This window comes from Accipiter gentilis, chromosome 4 (assembly GCF_929443795.1).
Source record: "Accipiter gentilis chromosome 4, bAccGen1.1, whole genome shotgun sequence".
NCBI lineage: Eukaryota > Metazoa > Chordata > Aves > Accipitriformes > Accipitridae > Astur > Astur gentilis.
The window spans coordinates 19,716,356-19,735,227 of record NC_064883.1 but is presented as its reverse complement, the minus strand read 5'-3'; the positions used below and the strand labels follow the sequence as shown (position 1 = coordinate 19,735,227).

The 18,872-nt window shown below is 40.2% G+C and overlaps 1 protein-coding gene across 1 annotated transcript in view; it reads left to right on the top strand.

Moving 5' to 3' along the window:
• The first annotated feature begins 1,950 nt into the window (after window positions 1–1,950).
• Window positions 1,951–18,872, top strand: part of SDHAF3 (succinate dehydrogenase complex assembly factor 3) — a 40,410-nt gene continuing 23,488 nt past the window's right edge. The window contains 2 exon segments of the mRNA XM_049798920.1: window positions 1,951–1,963; window positions 4,295–4,644. Of these exon segments, the coding sequence (XP_049654877.1) occupies window positions 1,951–1,963; window positions 4,295–4,644 (363 nt within the window).

The window sequence follows — 18,872 nt, the reverse complement described above, 5'->3', positions numbered from 1 at the left end:
GACTGGGGAGAGGAGAGTTGCAGAGAGGAAGGTGGGGAGATGGTGAGGAGGAGGGTCCATGTATAAGCCTGCCACTCCTCCAGCATAAAGCTGCCTGCATTTGGCTTGCTGCAAAGCTCTGCTCACACATGTTCAAGCATGAACTTAATAGAGTTTGGCAGCTAAATTCTCTGAAGATTTCCAATACACTTGGCATCTTTCAAGACTGCAGGAGGCAAGCAGAGCTTCCTCAGGAATTGCTTCTTTTGTCTGTCAAAAAAATCTGTTTTGGATGATACAGATCATATGCTTCAGATGAAAGAACAAGAAATCCTGCAATGAATGAACAGCTCAAGCATAAGCTGAACCAAAGCAGAACTTCCTTTTAATGTCCAAAACCTATCAACGCGCCAAGCATGCAATTGACTGAAGTCCAGAAACCGCTGGCTGACTCTTCCTTCCAAACTTGTCATGTACTGTATTTATTTCATAAGAAATACTTTCTATTATTTGGTTTCATCCTACTATGAGAGGCATACATGAGTACCTGAAGCCATCCTGATGAGTCATACCAAACAGCATTTATTATGGCATCTTTTTTCCTCACTGAAATGGCACTTTTGAATGAAAACCATCTGTCCTGCTCTCACTGTTCTGTCCTGCTGACCAGCCTGGGACACACCAAGCACAGCCTGTGTGAAGAACACTGCTTTCACCTGGGCCAGACATGGACAGGCTGTTGTCTCTGCAGCCAGCAGCAAACATGGCTTGTATCTTCATCAGCCTATGTTCTCCCAAGCCCTGGGGAAAAAGCCGGTCCATTTTTTAACAGCATCCATGTATAATTTGCACGTCCAGCTGTTTGGTGGGTTTTGAAGCAGACCGTCCCATGCTAGGACTGATTGAATCAAGGACAAAGCTCTACTCCACTTTGACAGAGGCAGAAGCATCCTGTGAATCTCCAGTTACCCGTAGCTTTTCCTAAGTCATTTACGAAACTACTCATTTTGCAGTTGTTTCCCACAAAGAAGGGATAATTCTGCGTCTTTATAGTTTACGAGGCACACTGGAAGATGCCACAAAATATTCAGCAGGCAATTTGTGCCATCATAACAGATCTTTGGCTTGGCTTCTGAATCAGAAATGGCTGCCTCCGTCTGGAATAGTATGCAAAAAGGAACTGTCTTGAACCTATTTGAATATTTAGAGAGTTTATTAATACTTTCATTTCATAGTTCTGAACTATGAGAACTATTCATAGTTCTGAAGTATGAGATGCAATTTTGTTGTGATCTCTACAATGCAAAAATAGGAAACATGGGACAGGACTACATGCTTTTTTATTTTAATAGCAGGAAATCAGACTGTACTTGAACATTTACCCACAGTTTAGAGAAGATTGCAGATTTTCCTGTTTTTTTAACAGAAGACAATACAATTTAGCTTCTTCAGGACTACCAACAGCTTTGGAAAGGAATAGCATGTCATTGCATTCTATATTTAATCATTAATTTTGATTCACAAAAAGAACTCCTCTCAGGATGCTCTTGATAATTTTAAAAATTACAGCAATTATAACAGCTCAATAAATACTTCACCTTCATCTTCTTTAGTCAACCCATTACCGATGAAAGAAAAAAATAAACATGGAAATGTTCCTCCAGTCTTTCTACATTTGGAGTTAGGACTGTAGCAAACAACATGGCCACTCTGGCAGATTCACAGGGTCAAAATCTGTCTTCTACTTTTTATTGATTTGCTGCTAGCTCAGAAGGATGGCTAAGCAACTACAGCACTTTGCATTTATGCTTTACCACAGATTTCTTGTGTATCCTTGCGAAAAGGCTGAGATGCTACTCACACAGTCCCAGCCACGTAAATAATTATTTCATATATCAGCTAAGCCACTCTGCCTGGCTTTGTGCTGTCCTATGGCAGAGCTGATGCTGCCTCTCCAGATCCAAAGGCACTATGGAGTATGATGGTACAGGGGTACTCTGGTATCTTTGGAGGATCCGCTCCGACTTTAGCATAACTAGCACTGAGCCAGTGCTCAAAAGCCCAGTTGGATACAGAAGAATCCTTTATGGGGTATCTAAATCACATATACCCCAGTACATCCTTCTATTGACAGCTGAAAAGAAATAGGGAATAATTGCCTCCACTTGCCCAAAAGGGGTGGGATGAATCCCTCTCCTGAGGTACCTCTTTCTTTGGTGTAAGCTAAGAGGCACTCCCAGGCCATGGAGCACCAGCAGCACAGATGCCCCAGTGCCCTGCACAGAAGCAGTGCTGCCTGGAAGCATGGGCAGGTGTCTGCAAGAGGCAAGCAGAGGAGTTGCACTCATGCACATTGGCTAAAATCGTGTCTGGACTCAAGCTGTGGCATGGAGTACTGAAGATTGAGAGGACATTATATGGAAATAATGCCTCTAATATCTTATTATATCTTAACGAGTTCTGATGGTGAGTCCTTTTGTGCCCATACACACTGGATATGGTGTTCAACTGCCTCTGCAGCCTCTCCACATTCCCTGATAGCGCAGAGGCCTTCGAGGACTTTGGGATATAAAAATTGTTAATGGGCAAAGGCTGACAACTTAGCCTGTTATCAAACAGCCTGCTGAGCCTACAGCTCTATCTTCTGCTCCATGGGGACTTTACTGGCAAATTCCTTGCTCCTCCGGCAGCGCCTAGGGAAGGCGCAAGGAGGAGGCTCAAGAGCTGCAGCTGAAGCAGTCCAGAGGTGCACTGATGCTGCGGGAATCCTCCTCTTCTGCCAGGCAGGAACCACCTGCCCCAGAAGATGGGCAAAATGGCTTTTGGTCTCTGTAGACAGAAAGATAAGGTGTAAAAAATATTGAAGGTTACAGAGCTGACTGACGCATCCTGAGCATTTAAGCCACAAAGCAAGTGCCCAGTAGAGGGCTTAAGCAGGCCACTAAGGGAACAGGACTTCTAAAAAAACCCATAGTAGGGATATAGCAAGGAGAAAGCTGTTAACATTAAGTACGGTAGTCATTATATTCAAAAGATTTAAATAAATTCTGTGAATGAATGCACCCTCAGATAATTCAGTGGAATTGCATTACCACAAATAAAATGGATAAAGCAAATCAGTTTTTTAACTTCAGTCTTTTAAAGATTTGAACATATTGAAGGACACAGGGGTAGACAAAACGCATAAAGTCAAAAAATCCTTCCCCAAAGAAACATCTGCAGAACATACAGTTTGAAAATATAGCAAAACCAATCAATTTGAGGATCAGGCCTCCCCTGCCATCTGCCCACCCTGAGAGCATCACAGGCATGAAGAGACCTGGAAACTGCCGGTAACAAAAAGTGAGACTATAACCGTTTTCTTTTATTTCAGTAACTTTTGTGTTACTGGGAACTTCAGTATTCCATCACTGAAGTCCTTGGGAGAATAATAAACATCAAGAAATGGTAGTGAGCAAAATAGTCTGTAGTCTGCTCTTTCCTCTGTTGCTCACATGTAATGACTTGGGCTTCTCAGGAGGCAGTACATTTTTGTTATGTTTCTGAGTATCCTGGGGAAGCTTAACGCTCCCTGGGCCCATAGAAATGTTTCTTTTTTGTTTTGTAGCGCCAGTGATTTGACTGGCCGGAAGGAACTTAACAGGCACCCGTGATGAGGCAGGACTTTTGCCACTGCTGCCACCGCCTGATTTTAAGACTCTTTGCTTTTTTTTCAAAATATCCATGACTGTTGACATATGAAGATTTTTCCATGTGGGTGGGTAGGATGTGATGTTAAACAGCTGAAAAACCCTTAGGGAGAGCTGGGGACTTGCAGCTGGGTCTGTAGGTGGGAGGTAACAGAAAGCGGGAGCTCGGTGGTAACAACGACGCGGTGGCACAAAGCCCCCAGCAGCCCCACGGAGGCAGTAAGATTTCTTACTACGTCTTGTGTCTCAGCCATGCTTAAAGATGCAGATAAATCAAGTTTAAGCGTATGAAGCTTGGTTTTAGTGGACTAATTCATTCGCGCCAGATTCCACCCAGGTATAAAGTGCACAGTTTGTTCGTCTGGTGGTGAAAACGGAGCTAAAAATTAACAGTTTTTTTAAATTTTTACCGTGATCCCTGCCATCCGCACGCACCTTTTCGAAACAACGCGGATTGCTCATTCATCCTCCGCCTTCTTTAAAAGTAGTATTTGCAACTGAATTTCTTGGCAACGTTTTAGGCACCGTGCGGATGAACACGGTGCAGCCGAATTTTCCGCAGAAAGCGGTCTCCGAGTTTATTCGGCATGATTTTCTGAGGCATAAAGCAGAGCTTTAGTTTCAAGACGCGCTGATACTCTGGTCACTGAATCGGCAACCGGCACGCTCCGCCCGCCGCCAGAAGAGCCCCGGCCCGGCCCGGGCCGACCGGCCGTAAGAGCCTCGGCCCGGCCCGGCCCGGCCTTGCCCGCCCCGGAGCTCCCTCGCCCCGCCCCCGGTGCGGCCGCCTCAGGGCTCCGCCGCCGCCGCCGCCATGCCGGGCGGTGCGCGGGGCCTGTACCGGCGGATCCTGCTGCTGCACCGGGCGCTGCCGGCCGCCCTGCGGGCTCTGGGGGACCGCTACGTGAAGGAGGAGTTCAGGAAGCACAAGGCCGCCGGGCCCGCCGAGGCCCAGCGCTTCCTGCGGGAATGGGAGGCAAGTGCCCGCCGCCCCGCGGGGGTCTGACCGGGGGGGGTGGGGGGAGGCCGCCTCCCGAGCCGCCGGCCCGTCGGGCGGCTGCGAGCCTGGCTCTCGCTGCCGGCGGGCGCCGCGCAGCCGCCTCCCGCCTCCCCCGGCCGGCAGCTGGCGAGGCCCGGGCGCCCGCCCCGCTGCCCGGGGGGACACACCGGCCTCTCGCAAGGCGCCCTTCAGGCGGCGGCCGGAGCCTCGCTCGCCCTCTCTGCCCAAGAGCCCCGCTGTTACCTGTGGCTGCGGCAGCAGCAGCAGGTCGCTGGGCTTGGCGTTGTTGCAGGACGCGTGTCACGGAAGGGGGGGTGGAAAACGCCCGTTGGCGCCTTCGCCGCGCACTGCCGCCGAGGGGCCGGCGGCTGCGGGTTCGTGTGCTCGGCCTCGTTCCCCTGGCACCCTCCCCTGAAGGGCAGCTCGCTGCAGGGCTACAAAGTCCCCTGGGATTCGGCGTCTCTGGGCAGCTGGTCTCCGATGGGTCTCGTTTCCTCGCCTCATCTGCGCGCGATTGTAAGAGCTATGCACGCACAAGTGTGTGGGACAGAACGACAACAATTACGTAATTAGCTATACAGACATGTATGAAATATGTACACGAAATGATCTGTATAATTTATAACAATACACTATATAAATGTGCATATATAGATTTAACTACATTTGTAGCTAATTGTATAATTACAATAAGCTAAATACATAGGTGTAAATAGCTTCCCCGTGAACTTGTATTTAGTTTTTGAGTGACAAGTTTTTCAGAGTGTTTCCTAAGGAAACAAGTCTTAGGTGAACGTTGCTTCTCTGCTCCCCCCCGGCCCTGAACTCGGTGGCTGGTTTCACCAGCGACAGAAAAGCAGGTGGATCACAAATGGTTCGGATGTAGCAAGTTTCAGGAGCAGCAGAGGAGGGAGACTCTTGAGGTGCTTCGTGCCTGAACTCCAGCAGGTGCTAGCATATTAATAGACCCCCAAAAATCCACACGGCAGGCACATGTTACAGACACATCACAGAGGAAAAACCTCAATTAAAGCATGAAAACAACTGCAAGAGACAGATCTACAGACAAGCTTCCCGTTAATTTTCATGCTCGTTGAACTACTGGTTTGATATTTTTGGATCTCAAAACTATTTTCCTTTCTGTGGAAGAAAATTGTATTCTGCTCTGCTCTGGAAGCTGGTTAGCATAGGTAGCGTCCAGTCTTTCCCTGTCTACCAGCAGAAGGGTAAGGGGGGGCAGATCTGACCCTTCCCTTCTACCCGCTGTGGCTGAAATCTTGGGGCTGAAGCAGCTCTGTTATCCTTGTGCTAGGGCATCAGGAGCCAGGAGGGAGAACACTGTCTGGTATTCTCTTCAGAGGGAAGGGATAAGTGTATTTTAATCGCCTCTTGCCAACTGATAGATCCTGAAATTGGGAAAGTTTGTATCTACCTCTCAAATGCCTGATACTGTTGTAATTCTCAGTTGCCATTTGCTTGATATTGCCAAGATGTTTCTGCATCGCTGCTTCCAATTTTAACGTGAACTAAAAAGACAAGTTGCAGGTCGCTATTTTCAGTGCTAAAATCTTCCTTCAAGTAGTTTTAGAAAAGGAAGAAAATGTTTACACTTAAATGTGTTTAGCCATTTCTGTGAAGTAAACAGATAGTGAAAATGTTTCTTGGTTTTAAAATGTTTTAGAAGTAGATTATAGGGAAAACTGGGAAAAAAATTAGACTACAAGGAACAGAAGTTGAATTTTGTAACCTGACATTTAGTGCTATTAGCTATGATATGCTCAAGGAAAGGAAACTAGTAACTGCTTTGAGTGTGAGCATATAAATAACTTTGCAAGTATGTCTGTCTTCTAACAAGATGCTGGGAGATATTAGCACATAGTTAATGTGGGTCTTCTCATCTTTAATTTTTATTTTGTTCAGGGATTTTTTTTTGCCTCAAATGATAATCTCTTTCAAGGGTGGAATTTAAATCAGCCTCTGACATTTTTGGCCTGTGGGACTCACTCTGCATCTTGCGCTATGCTGTGGTTCCCAGTCCCTTGAAGGCTTGGTAACTGAGGAAGGTGGACTGTAGACAACTTGGATTAGGTAACAGAGAAAGATGCTCTAATTAATTTTGGAGTCCTCTTTGCACCCTTTCTGGGCAGCAGGACACTCTTTTAATCAGAAATAGGCTGGAGGCTCTGGAATGGTTCTTGCAGAACACACCAGTGTAACTGCGAAGCCCCCAGTTCTTGAACGGCATAGGAACCACAGAGTTGGCAATGTGCGAAGCTGTGATGTGCTACTTCACACGCGTGAACCGTAACTATACTTCTTGCCTCCTGGGTCAACCCACCACATTAACAAAACAAAACCAAACAAAGCAAACAAAAAGCCCCTTCAAACAAATCACTACAACATTAATACAAAATGATGTTCACATTCCCTATTAAGTTTTAGCCATTTTGGGAGGAAAAATGCAAAGTTACAGCTCTGTTAACAGTATTTTGACATGTTGCACGTGTCAAACACTTTTCTTTCCAATTTGCTTGCTCATTAAGGTACGCGTATACCTTGCTGTATGCACTTTAGTGTCGTCGGTATTCAACTTCCATCTGGAAAAGTTCTTTCCTTATGTCTTCTGTTGCATGCAGGGTGTCTGGTACAGAGTGGTATGATGTCTCATGGTACAGAAAAATAGTATTCATAATTTTATATTAAAATAGTATATCTTAATGTATATTCCCCAGAGGGCAAAGATTATGGATATGATGATTGCATTGATGTTTCTTGACTTGGAATAAGAACTTCAATATGAAGTGTAATCTTAATAAGCCACCCCATATGCTTTTTGAATGAAAATTTCCAAGGATGACTTATTTTAACATGAAACTACTTGACTTTTGTTAAAACTCTTAAGGCTTTTTTTGGATAGTCAGACCTTCTGTGTGTGTTTGAATATACTAGTTCATAGTCTGTGTTTGTGGTATGGTTTTTTGTCCTCCAATTTAATTTGTATTTGCTAATTGTTTAGTTAACTGGCCTGGCATTTTAATTGCTTTATGGTTGTACCAAATGATATTCCCCCCCCCCCCCCCCGCCCTTGGTATTTAGATCATGTTGATTCAAGGGAACTGGGCACATTGATTGTCAAAGAAAAGCTGAACGAATACCCTTTATTTCTTGTGAAACATGGTGAAAAACCTATAGGATTTTGTTGTTAAAAGCATTAAAAAGAACTATTAAAGGAAGCTTAATTTTACAGGGCATTCAAGCAACTGTAGCTTCTAATATTGCCGTCATTCTTTAATATTAGGTTCTGTTCTGTGGCTTTTGGGAAGAACCCAAATCTCAGTGCAGGACCTGAATACTCAGCCTAATTCTCAAACAGGGGTACAGGCACTTTGAATATCCTTATAATCCACAAAAGCACAGCTGGAAAAATTAAAGGGAGATTTCTAAGATTAACTTTTAAAAGAAATGGGGGGAAAAAAGAGGTGAAAAGGCTCCCAAATGTTATTGTCTTAGAATGTGAATGTTTCGTATTGTTTTCATGTAAGGGAGATTAAAAGGAATCCCCTTGTTTGCCATGCACAAGAATTGAGGGGTTTAGTGTTAGAACCCAACTGTGTAGATGGCTAATGTAATTTTATGGGAAACCTAAACTGACCTCTTTGGGTTTACAACATAGGGCAACTATCCTTTGAATATTCTTAGAAGAGTTCTTAAGTGAATAAGACCAATAGAAGTAGTCTGCAAGTATGTGTACATTTATATAAAAGTAAAATAATGTAAATTTTGTGGTTTTCCTGTCATTGGTGCTGGATTGATAGTTTGCGTCTTAAAACTCCCTGGAAAGTATTAAAGGAGGATACAAAGAAAGCAAGCTTTGTTGTTCAGGAATTATGGTTGTTCAGGTAGATTCAAATTAAGTATATAAATTATTAATAAATGTTCCTTTCTATTTTCTAAATATTTAATATTTTAATTAAAATAATTGGTACTCATTTACAGGAGATGGCTGATATAATTAGATTGATAGTGATTATTACCTCGGAATGCTATTGAATTAATGTTGACAGATATGACAAGTGAATTAGTTCAACAGTCTTCTATATCATATGGTGGCTGGTGAGAATGCCTACTTAAGAATAGGTAATATTAAGATAATATTGATTACTTTATTCCAGGTTAAAAATGATATAATGTAGAATATTCAACTAAGTAATTTCAGTAATCATTTGTTTTACACCATTTAAATTAATTCTTCCTTTAATTTTTGAAAATGACCATTTCATACTTAGCTTGTTTAAAAAGCCTGACCCGGTAAATGGGAAGGTCTGAACTATCTTGAGATAAGCAGAATAATTCTGCAGAATTACATGACATTTTCTCACATCTAATAGATTGAATAAATTGCCTTTGAAATGCTTTGGCTGCTCTTGACTCTGAAAGCCTTTTTATAAGCTTTCAGATGAACTGAGACTGATTTGGGAGCTGGCATCTGCTGTTGTATACTCAGAAGAAAGGTGATGTTTTTTTCATTCCTGATAACAAATCTAGGCATTGTATTGGTAAAATTAAGGCAGAACTGTATCTCTTTCTGTCTGGGGAACCTGGTCACGTAGCCTCTCAAGAATGGCTATTTTTTTAAATCAGTCTGATGCTTGATATGATACAAATAATTATCATTCATCAAATTTGTTTTCATTTGCCCATGTCACTTGCAGTATTTAGTTTGCTGGGATGGTTGTGGGATGGTCTCATGATATCTCCCAGGACTTAGTTGTCCTGATTCTTCTTCTTCTGCTTGTGAGTGGATACACTCAGAGAATTTTTTGCTTCTTAATTCTTGGGTTAGTATGATCTTTCCTCCCTTCTTGATTTATTTTTAAGCTTCTGGCACTCAAAAATACATTGAGATGTTGAAAGGAGAATTTGAAGAGCAGATAGCCAAAAAAAGTTGGGACGGGTGGAAAAGGAAGCTGTGGCCAGTACTGGAGTCAGACTGGGATGGGAATGGGACATCTGGGTTGCCCTTTGTACTGTCTTTCAGCAAATGTATAGGTTGCATAAGTCTGAAACTGCTGCTGACTTTCTGTATTCTGCTCTCACTTCCAGTGAAGTACATTATATAAGTGATCTTTTCTTTGCCTGACAAAAAAATACATTTCTTTGGAAGTGAAATATGACTTTAAGTTTTTTGCCATTTTATGACTTTAATAAAAGTTGTGAAATAGGATTTAAGAGTAGTATTTCATTGTAACATTACCGGATACATTGGAATTTGCTTTTAGTGATTTTTATGGCTATCTGGATGAAAACCTTCTTATTAAGAGTAAATTCCTACTGAGACTTATGTATTTAGCCCCCACTTAGGGTGTTCACTGGGTATTAATTTGTAAGAACTAAATTGGAGACAATTTCCTCTATTTTCTTTGATATTTCTCAAAAGGCAGGAAAGAATTTCTCACTTTTCTGAGAGCCGCAGAGTTGTGGCTCATAAATTGAAGAGCATGTAGGTTTCGGGTATGACCAGCTGCAGGAAATCAGCCTACTGCTCTGACCTGGCGTTCCTGGTGGCCTGCTTTGCTGTAAGATTTGAAGTCTACCTGTGTAAGATGGCAATTGTGCCTTGGTGCACCCATGATTTGGTGAGTTTCCTGAACCAGCATTCATGTGCAATTGTCCCTTTGGCCAAAAAAATAAAGGTTTACCATGGATCCCTATAGCAAAATTTCACGGTAGTAACATCCTTTCCATATTATGGCATCACTTCCATCCTTTCAGTGGTCCTTCAAATTTGGGTTTAGAAGCAGGACCTGGTGTCTGCTCCTCTTCCATGGAAAATCCAGGTGATCTGGGATCTTTCTTATGCAGAGAGACCTGGGGTAACCTGGTGGGTACCTGCTGGCTTGTGTGTGGTGCATGCCCATCATGGGAAGGGGCATTTGATACTTCTCATTTGGAGACCAGCATCGTTCTCTTTCAGATTTATCCGCTCACTGCTAAGCCAGTGATTTCTTGTTCTTGGTTTTTTTCCCTGTGTACATATTGATATGAGAAAGCATTTGATTAACTTCTTTTGTTTAACTTTGTTATGTGTAAACACGCTGCGTTTTTTTCGTATTTCAAAAATGGTGTGGTCTGGGGTTGATGGAAAATAAGACTTAAAGGCAAATGTGAGGTTTTGTTTTAGACCTTTACTGTATTTTCCAAATTCAGAATTCCATAAGCTGTGGCATCAGTACTCTCAATGCTTCTGTCCAGTTACTATGCCAATTATCTCTACATTATTGTATCTATGATTGCATGTAGCTAGTCAGATGGCTGTCCTGATAACTGTGCGTGTCTGCTAGTTGAAGATTTTATTCACAACTGTTTTGACACAGCGGGAAATAATATCTGACTCATTGGGGTCACATCAGACAGTAATGTCAGTGACATGCATGTGCCGGTCACCTCAGGTTATAATACATTGCATGGTAAATGCCATTGAAGTGAGGGAACTTTGTATAAATACTTGGTGTGCAAATAGGTTTGTAAATTTCAGATGATTTGATCATTGCATGTGTTTGTAAAGTATATACCATGCCTTTGATATTTCAAGTATGGCATTAATTAAACCTCAACTGAAATTTCTTGGCAGAGCACAGCAATTTTTATTATTTATAATTTAGATTGAGAAGTTTAAATTGCTGTAGAAGTGGGGTAAATCTCTAATATGCGTTAACAGTTTATTCCTTGCATTGAGTAGCACTGTCTTGGGAAATGAGCAGGGCATATTTATGTTAATGCTCTTAGATTCAAAGACACGGTAGAAGTTTTGTGGATGCCTGCTCATGGACTTTCCAAGTGAGTACAGGTTTGTGAGCCAGTGTGTGATTAGATCCCTAAATAAAGAAATAGGAATGGTCAGACACAGTAGAAGCAGAACCAGCAATGGAGCGTTTACAGAATTGTCAGTTTAAAAGGTAATTCAGGTTTCCATCTAGTGGTGGTATAAAATTCTGTCCAAGCTATGAGACAGCATATGCATAACCATGCTAGCTAACACACTGTAATACTTGTGTATCTGTTTGAAACTTAGGAAATCGAAAGCCTTTATTATGTATAAATTATATACATAATAGTACGTAATTCTCAGGGCCTCTAGAGTTTTTTGAGTTAGAGCTGTAATGATCAGGGATCCATTATTTTGGCAGTGCACATTCAGATCCCTGAGTACTCTTTGATTCTAACAGTTTATCTTATTTGCTGCAAATTAGCCTGCTTTTTCAGTGTTCCTTGACAGCCATTTCAAAAAGTTTAACTTGGGACAGGTTACAGAAAGAAAATCTATGTCTTAAAAAGTTGTCTTTAAGTTGTATGTGTGCAAGTATGAGTCTTTTTAGATTTGTTGTTTCCTCCTAGACTTTAAAAAAAAAAAAAGAAGAAAAGAAAGGGAGATAGATTGCTTTGCCCCCATCCTGATGTTCCAGCACTGCCTATTTTTATTATTTGAAGTACTTTACAGTAGAATTTAGAGAACCTTTAGAGAAGGTTAGGTTTTCAGATGAAGATAATATCGAGGTAACTAATCCGTAAATCTTTTGAACTTTGTTGTATTTTAAGACAATGTTGTGGGTCAGACAGACAAACAGTATGAATTGGAATTGCAAATTTATAAGGATTATATTTTATTGACACCTTCCTTCTAGCATTTGTTTGGTACTTGTGTGAATATTGTCAGCTTGTAGTGTTTTGTAAGCATGGTAGGTTTTACTATGTTTTCAGTGCATTTCCACTGTCAACACTATAAACACTGCCAACTTTCCACAAGTGCTGTCAAGTACCATATTTTGTAATTACTGCAATAATATTATGAGTGCTGTAATTGCGCATACTGTATAGATGTGCTTTTTCTGTCCTGTGTAGACACAAAATTGGTATTTTCTGTGAGTTAAAATGGAATCTGGAGCACATCTGAATAATTGTTTCAGAATTGTTTTTTATTTCTTTCAACGTAATGTGAGGTGTCCGCACAAGTAGCATTATACAAATTGGAGGATTTTTAAAGCCCCAGATGTGTGTATAACATCAGAATATAGAGCTGTACTTGGGACACGCTGGTGCGTTTGGACCTATTAAGGGATGAAGGCTTTTTTTATACAGTTCACTTATATTAAAGTCAGTTAATCAAAACCTTTTTTTGCAGGAAGCTGAACCTCAGATTTTGACTTCATAATCTTGTATTTAGTAGCATCTTTATCAATCTTCATGTTGTTTTAGCTGTCTTTCATAATGCCAAGAGCTTTGGCTGTTTTAACACTGAAGCCGACTATCTATAACCATACATCTTCTAATTGATGTACTGCTGTTTATGCGGCTTGCTCCTGGGAATACAATGAGCAGAAAATTTCTGCTGAAATACTTTTATTTCTGTGTCTCAAAGCTGCTGATTTCAAATTGCATTTTTTGAAGGATGTGATTTGGAAAACATATTGAATCATAGTGTCTGATAAAATGTTTGAATTTATAGGTCTTTAAAGGTCATTTCCAGAAGTAATGTTAATGAGATATTTCTAATGAAATGTTCATTATACTAAAAGTAAGTTAGAAGTGATACTAGAAGTAGAGTTACTGGGTGTTGGTTTTTAGGCTTAGTGATATGTGGGGAGCTTGGGTCCTGTTAATATGGTCCTTTTTTGTTGTTTCAGGAGTATTAGTGAGAGACAGAGCAGACTGAGGCAAAAGAGAGCATGATGCACTTCTTTTCCCCTGCAGTAACTAGCCAAATCTGTAGAATACCTTCTGAATTAATCTTGCACACATCTTTCAAGACTGGCTAGCAACTGATCTTAAAATGTAGGTGCATATTCCCTTGCTCCATGGGAATTCCTGAATGATGTAAAATTGATACGCTAGTTTTATGCTATTTTATACTATTTTTTTTCTTCTTCCTGAAGTATTCTGTTCCATAATTTAGAGGAAATTAACAGATCATTAGGTCACTGGAATATTCTTTTTTTCCTTTTCTTTTTCTGAATCTGAACCAGAAGCAGCCTGGTGGAAAGGTTTGAACTTGAATCACCATCAGCATCGTTTCTTTGGAGATGCCATGACTGAAGGTATTGAATTGTGTTGGTAGTATTGATATATACATGGAATGAACCGGAGCAATTGGTTTATTTTCTGAGGACCACCAAATACCATTTATCTCATAATCAGTTTCTTGCTTTTTATGATTGCATAGCGAAAGCATGTGGTCTCTGTAATTGAATTGAGTTTGTAAGCTGTTTGATATATATGCAATCTGTATTGAGGGAAGAATTCATATTACATTAGCAACCTTTGAAACTTCACCTTCTAACTGAAGTCTGTAATGCCCTCACGTGTAGTCTGATAGCTGATTTCTGACTCGATAAATGAAAAGTACCCTTTATAAGATTGCAATTTTTGAGGTGTACACATGATGGCAGCAAATACTTAAATTGAGAAGTCTTGTTCCTGTACTAGAAACAGGTAGACTATTGAATTTTCTGATATAAACTAGAATTTTCACAGATTCAATTCTTGTTAAATTATTTATTAAAATACATATTGAGATTTGTTAACGCACTGCTGCAGCAGATTTTGAGAAGGCTTTTTAATTCAAAAACTTTACCATGGTTTCTACCTGGTTTAGCCATAATATTTTCATAATGTGCTTTCTAGTTTTGATTTGCATTGGGGTAGTTTGCTACCCAGGTAGTGAAACGCAGCAGCTACCCCAATAGTTTGCAGTGTTTAGCATGGCTACACTTTGATACCGTAGCAGGGAAAAGGGCACCTACAACACTCTGTTTTCCCTCAAAGTGTTGTCCTGGCATATCTGGTTCCCCAATAGTGCTGAAGTTTGCTTTTCTGAAGCCCATTTTTGTTTTTCTCTATTGGAGAAATATATCTGATCTCTCTGCAAAGAGATATCATGTATTCCTCTTTCACGCTTCCTTTTTTAGAGTGCTGATCTCTCATTTTGTGATGATTTTTACTCAAATTGCTTTTAACAATTGGATTTGTAGATGGGTCAAACCTGCAATGGAGAACCAGCCTAAGATAAACACCCTCCACTAGCCTTGACGATATTTAAAAAGTTTAAAAAAATCCTCATCACATTCTAGGAACTTTATAGATTGTCAGCGTATGACTCTACATTTTTCAACAGATACTGGCATGGTAAAAGTCCCTTTTTCCCTGCATTTGGAAAGTTCTTGGAGTTCTTCAAAATCTTTTTCTCATAGTCTTGTGATTAAATGGTCCAACATGATAACTTTGCTTCGTTCACTTATCTTCAGGCTTTTCTCTGGCATATTTATCAGCTTAAATACTTTCTTCTTCCTGTACTTCTTAATAGATGTGTATTTTAGACATACTGTATAGTATTTTATTCTTTATTTTTCCCCATTGCAGTCTTTCTTTCGGAGTTCTCATCTTGGAATCTAGATCAGTAATGTAAATTTTCCAGCAAGTGTTCTTGGCCCAATGAAATACCCGTCGTACCTCCATCAATGATTGTGTCTAGGCTGTGTCTTGGACTCTGCGCTGAGGCATGCAACTCCCTGGTTTTCACCTGTAGGCTTCTAATGTTGTGGGGCTGGAAGGGGGTTGGGAAGTGCTGTGACCAGGTCATCAGTGGAGCAATGGGGACACCAGGCTGAGTCTCTCCGTGAGCATGGCTTGTGTTTGCTAATGGTGGCCTCCCTTAATTTCTAAAAGTCTACCAGTTGGATGATTGTTAATATTTCAAATCAACATTGGGTGATGGTGGTTGGATAACCAGCTAGTTATTTAGCCGCAGATCTGATGTCAGATGTCATATATTGTGGCATACGTGACATAAAAGCACACCTTTGCTTGCTACTATGGTATCAGGAAGGGAGATAATTATCACAGTAGCTTTCTGGTCTGGTTTCATTTGTCTAACCTGGCAGCTGAGAAGAGTCATTACAAAATTCTGAGCAGCCGTACTAACCCCCAGTAGAGTATGCCCAGAGGAGATGGAGCCTTGGTATGTAGACACAAAACTCTGTTTTTCAAAGTTGTATTTTATTTATTTTATTGTTTTCATAAGGGCTCTATTGAGTTTTAAAGTGATTATATTTTTGGAAGCATACAGTAATAGCCCAATGTGCATGTTTTTTTCACCAAAAGAAAAACTTTATTGTTAATAATGCCACGTTTTAGATGCTCTTGCAAAGTACATTGGTATTGCACGATGCTATTAAGAGTACAAAGTTTTCTTTAAAAATGAAAATAAATATAGTATAAAACCGTATTTATTCCTACTTTCATTTCTGGACATTTGACATGAAACATTTAAACTGAATTTCCTTCTCTTTTTTCTGTCCCTTCCAAGACCAATATGGTGTGTGTCAGCCATCCACCATGATATTTTAGGCCAAAAAGCTATAGTTTGCTACAGTTACAGGAACTATGGCTTATAAGAATAGCATGTCGTGGAAAGGGTAGGTCAGCTTTAGGCTGTGGTACAAGCAAGTTGCTCTAAAATTAAGGATATTCTGGTTCATGTTGAAATGACTTGTTCTGTGTATGTACTTCATTTACAGTAGTTTAAATTTGATGTAATGCTTAGAACTAATTTTAAGGTGTACAGCTAATCATGATATTCCATTGCTTTCTGGGTCTTTTGAATTTTTAAATTCAGTTGATTGTTTGCAATGAAGCATGCTAGCAAGCTTTTTAACATCCATTACAGTGAGTCATTGTAAGAATTTATTTAAGAGATCCATAATGTGAAGAGTTTTAATCAAATAACAAACATATATTATGTCTTTAGTGGTTTACAAAGATGAGATCTTGTATAGCTGTCGGGTTTTTTTTCACTAGTTCTGCTGCTGATTGACTAGTGGAAAGAAATTTCATAGGCAGAGCTAGCAATGTCATTCTGGTTCATGGGCAATTCAGTACCATCACTATAACTGAAAGGAGTTACATTGTTAAGAAAAACATCATCATCCTATCAGTCAAGAAGCAAGTGAAAGTTGCTTTGTGAATACTATGAACTCTGATTTTTTCCTTTTTTTTTTTTTCTTTCTTTTTTAAAAATTTTATTTTATGGTGAATCTGATTTTTGCAGAGTGCCTGTCTGCCAGCAGATGCGTCTTCTCAGCAGGAGACTAGTTTTCCAAACTTGACTGGAAAGAGGAAAATAGTTGTGGTAGACCTTTGTTTTTAGAAACACTGATGGCAGTTTGCCTGGGATTGTCTTTGTTTTCCTTGATAAGAACAACCTATGCTATAAACAATTAAATATTTGTATTTTACAATGGAGCTGTTTTAAAGTTTTGTTTCCTGCTGATGCATTAAACCCCAGGGCTGCAAAAATGGCAATACATAGAGTAAGATGCCTTTGTTCTTCAAAGTTTTGGGTAGAGCAGTATTTTAGTTGAATAGAGCATGACCCAGAAATCTTTTAGGACTCAGGAAGCTTCATTATGGAAGGATTTTGGGTGGTGGAAAGGTGTCTGTATTGGGATTGCTGAAAAGGTGTAATGAGGAGGATGACTTAGAAGCCCAAGTCTCAATGACTTGCAATAGGACAAATCCTTATAAAACCTTTAGGCATATTGAAAAACACCTGGCCAAGTTGTAAGTGCACCTGCGAAGAAAGAACTAGGAAGCCGCACAGTGAAAATATACAAGGGAATCCTGGGCAAGAATATTATGTTGTTTGTCTTTTCTAAATTTTGGAAAGACATTATCCTGTGATTAGATGTCCTGGGACATGAATAATGTTATATTGCTGTCTCCAAACTTTAAACAACCATCTTTTTAACGTCTGATGTTTCGGATGTGGGTGAGGCCTGTCTTGGCCTCTGTAGACATCTGCACTAGAAGACTATTTTGATAATTGGTGAATATGGTTGGACCAGCAGACCCTGGACTGAGGTGATGGATGCTCTTTCCAGCCCTGACACCTTCTGTCTGTATGGATCCAGTCTGCCAGTAATAGAAGGCTTCCTGGTATGGCTAACTATCCACCTGTGTGTGTTGTTGTAAAGGGTTTAGTTTTATTTTCCAGGTGAGAAAAGATCTGTTAACAATATATATATATATATATATAATCCACCCCCCACTTTAAAAATAATGCAGACCACTTTCTTGTTCCTGGTGGGAAACCTGTGATGATCTGGGATGCCATTTGAACCCTGGAGAACTAACTGTGAAAAAAGCCATCTCTGCCAGTATCATTGTATTCCTGTATGTTTCCTGGGAAAGGTCTCCTTTAAATTGTAGTTTGGGTTCTACTAGAAATGCAGCCCAAGAACCTGCAGGATCGGAGCAGACCGTGTGTCAGTTTAGACACGGCCCATGCCCTTTTGCTGCTGTCTGGTCCTTGCTGCTGGTTTTACAATATTGATAGCTCTTGATTTTCTGGAAAGGCTGTAACTGTAAGATGAAAATGTTTTGTTTTGCTTTGTTTCTTAAAATTTAATTTTCTGTCTCTGAGATGTTTCAAAACTAGGATGTTTTAATTATCTTAAGTGTATGTTTTTTCCAGTGGTAAAGATTAATTTCTGTGGTCATTTATATTCAACCTACTCGCATGGAAAAATATAAAGGGATGCTTAAAAATGTTTCAGTCCAGTAGAGAATAGCAAAACAATGAAAATGGAAAGATTAAAGTGGAAGGTCAGTATTGACAATTACAGGTTCTTCTCCTGACTGTATATTGTCTGATTCCAGATAAATAGATATTAAGCTGTTTTGTAAGAAATGGGGAAACATGGAAATAGTGTTTCTGAACGCTTACTAAGTGGAGTTGAAAATTTGCAAATAGAAGACAACTTTGTATCTTGCTTAAGGAAGTAAAATACTTTTTTTTGTTGCATTCAGTACAGCACAGTTTTAGACAGTAACTTTTATCTAAACTACTCATAAGTATTGTGTATGGATGAGACAGAAAACTAGATACACAAGGAAAGAGAGGGAAAATAGAAAAAAGAAAATAGTGGATTTTTTTAAATTGGAAGTAAGTTGAGGCATTGCTGTACAATAGTAAGGAGGAAGATAGTAAGGATTAACCCACCAATCTTGCTGTTGCTTACCTTACTAGCAGGTGTGGAGAACTTGCTGCAGGTGAGGTTCCTTTCAGCTCTTTTACTGAAGTATGAAGGTGAAGTCATTCACGTATCAGAGTATTTAGTTAGGAGAAAGGACTCTTAATTTTGCAATTGAAG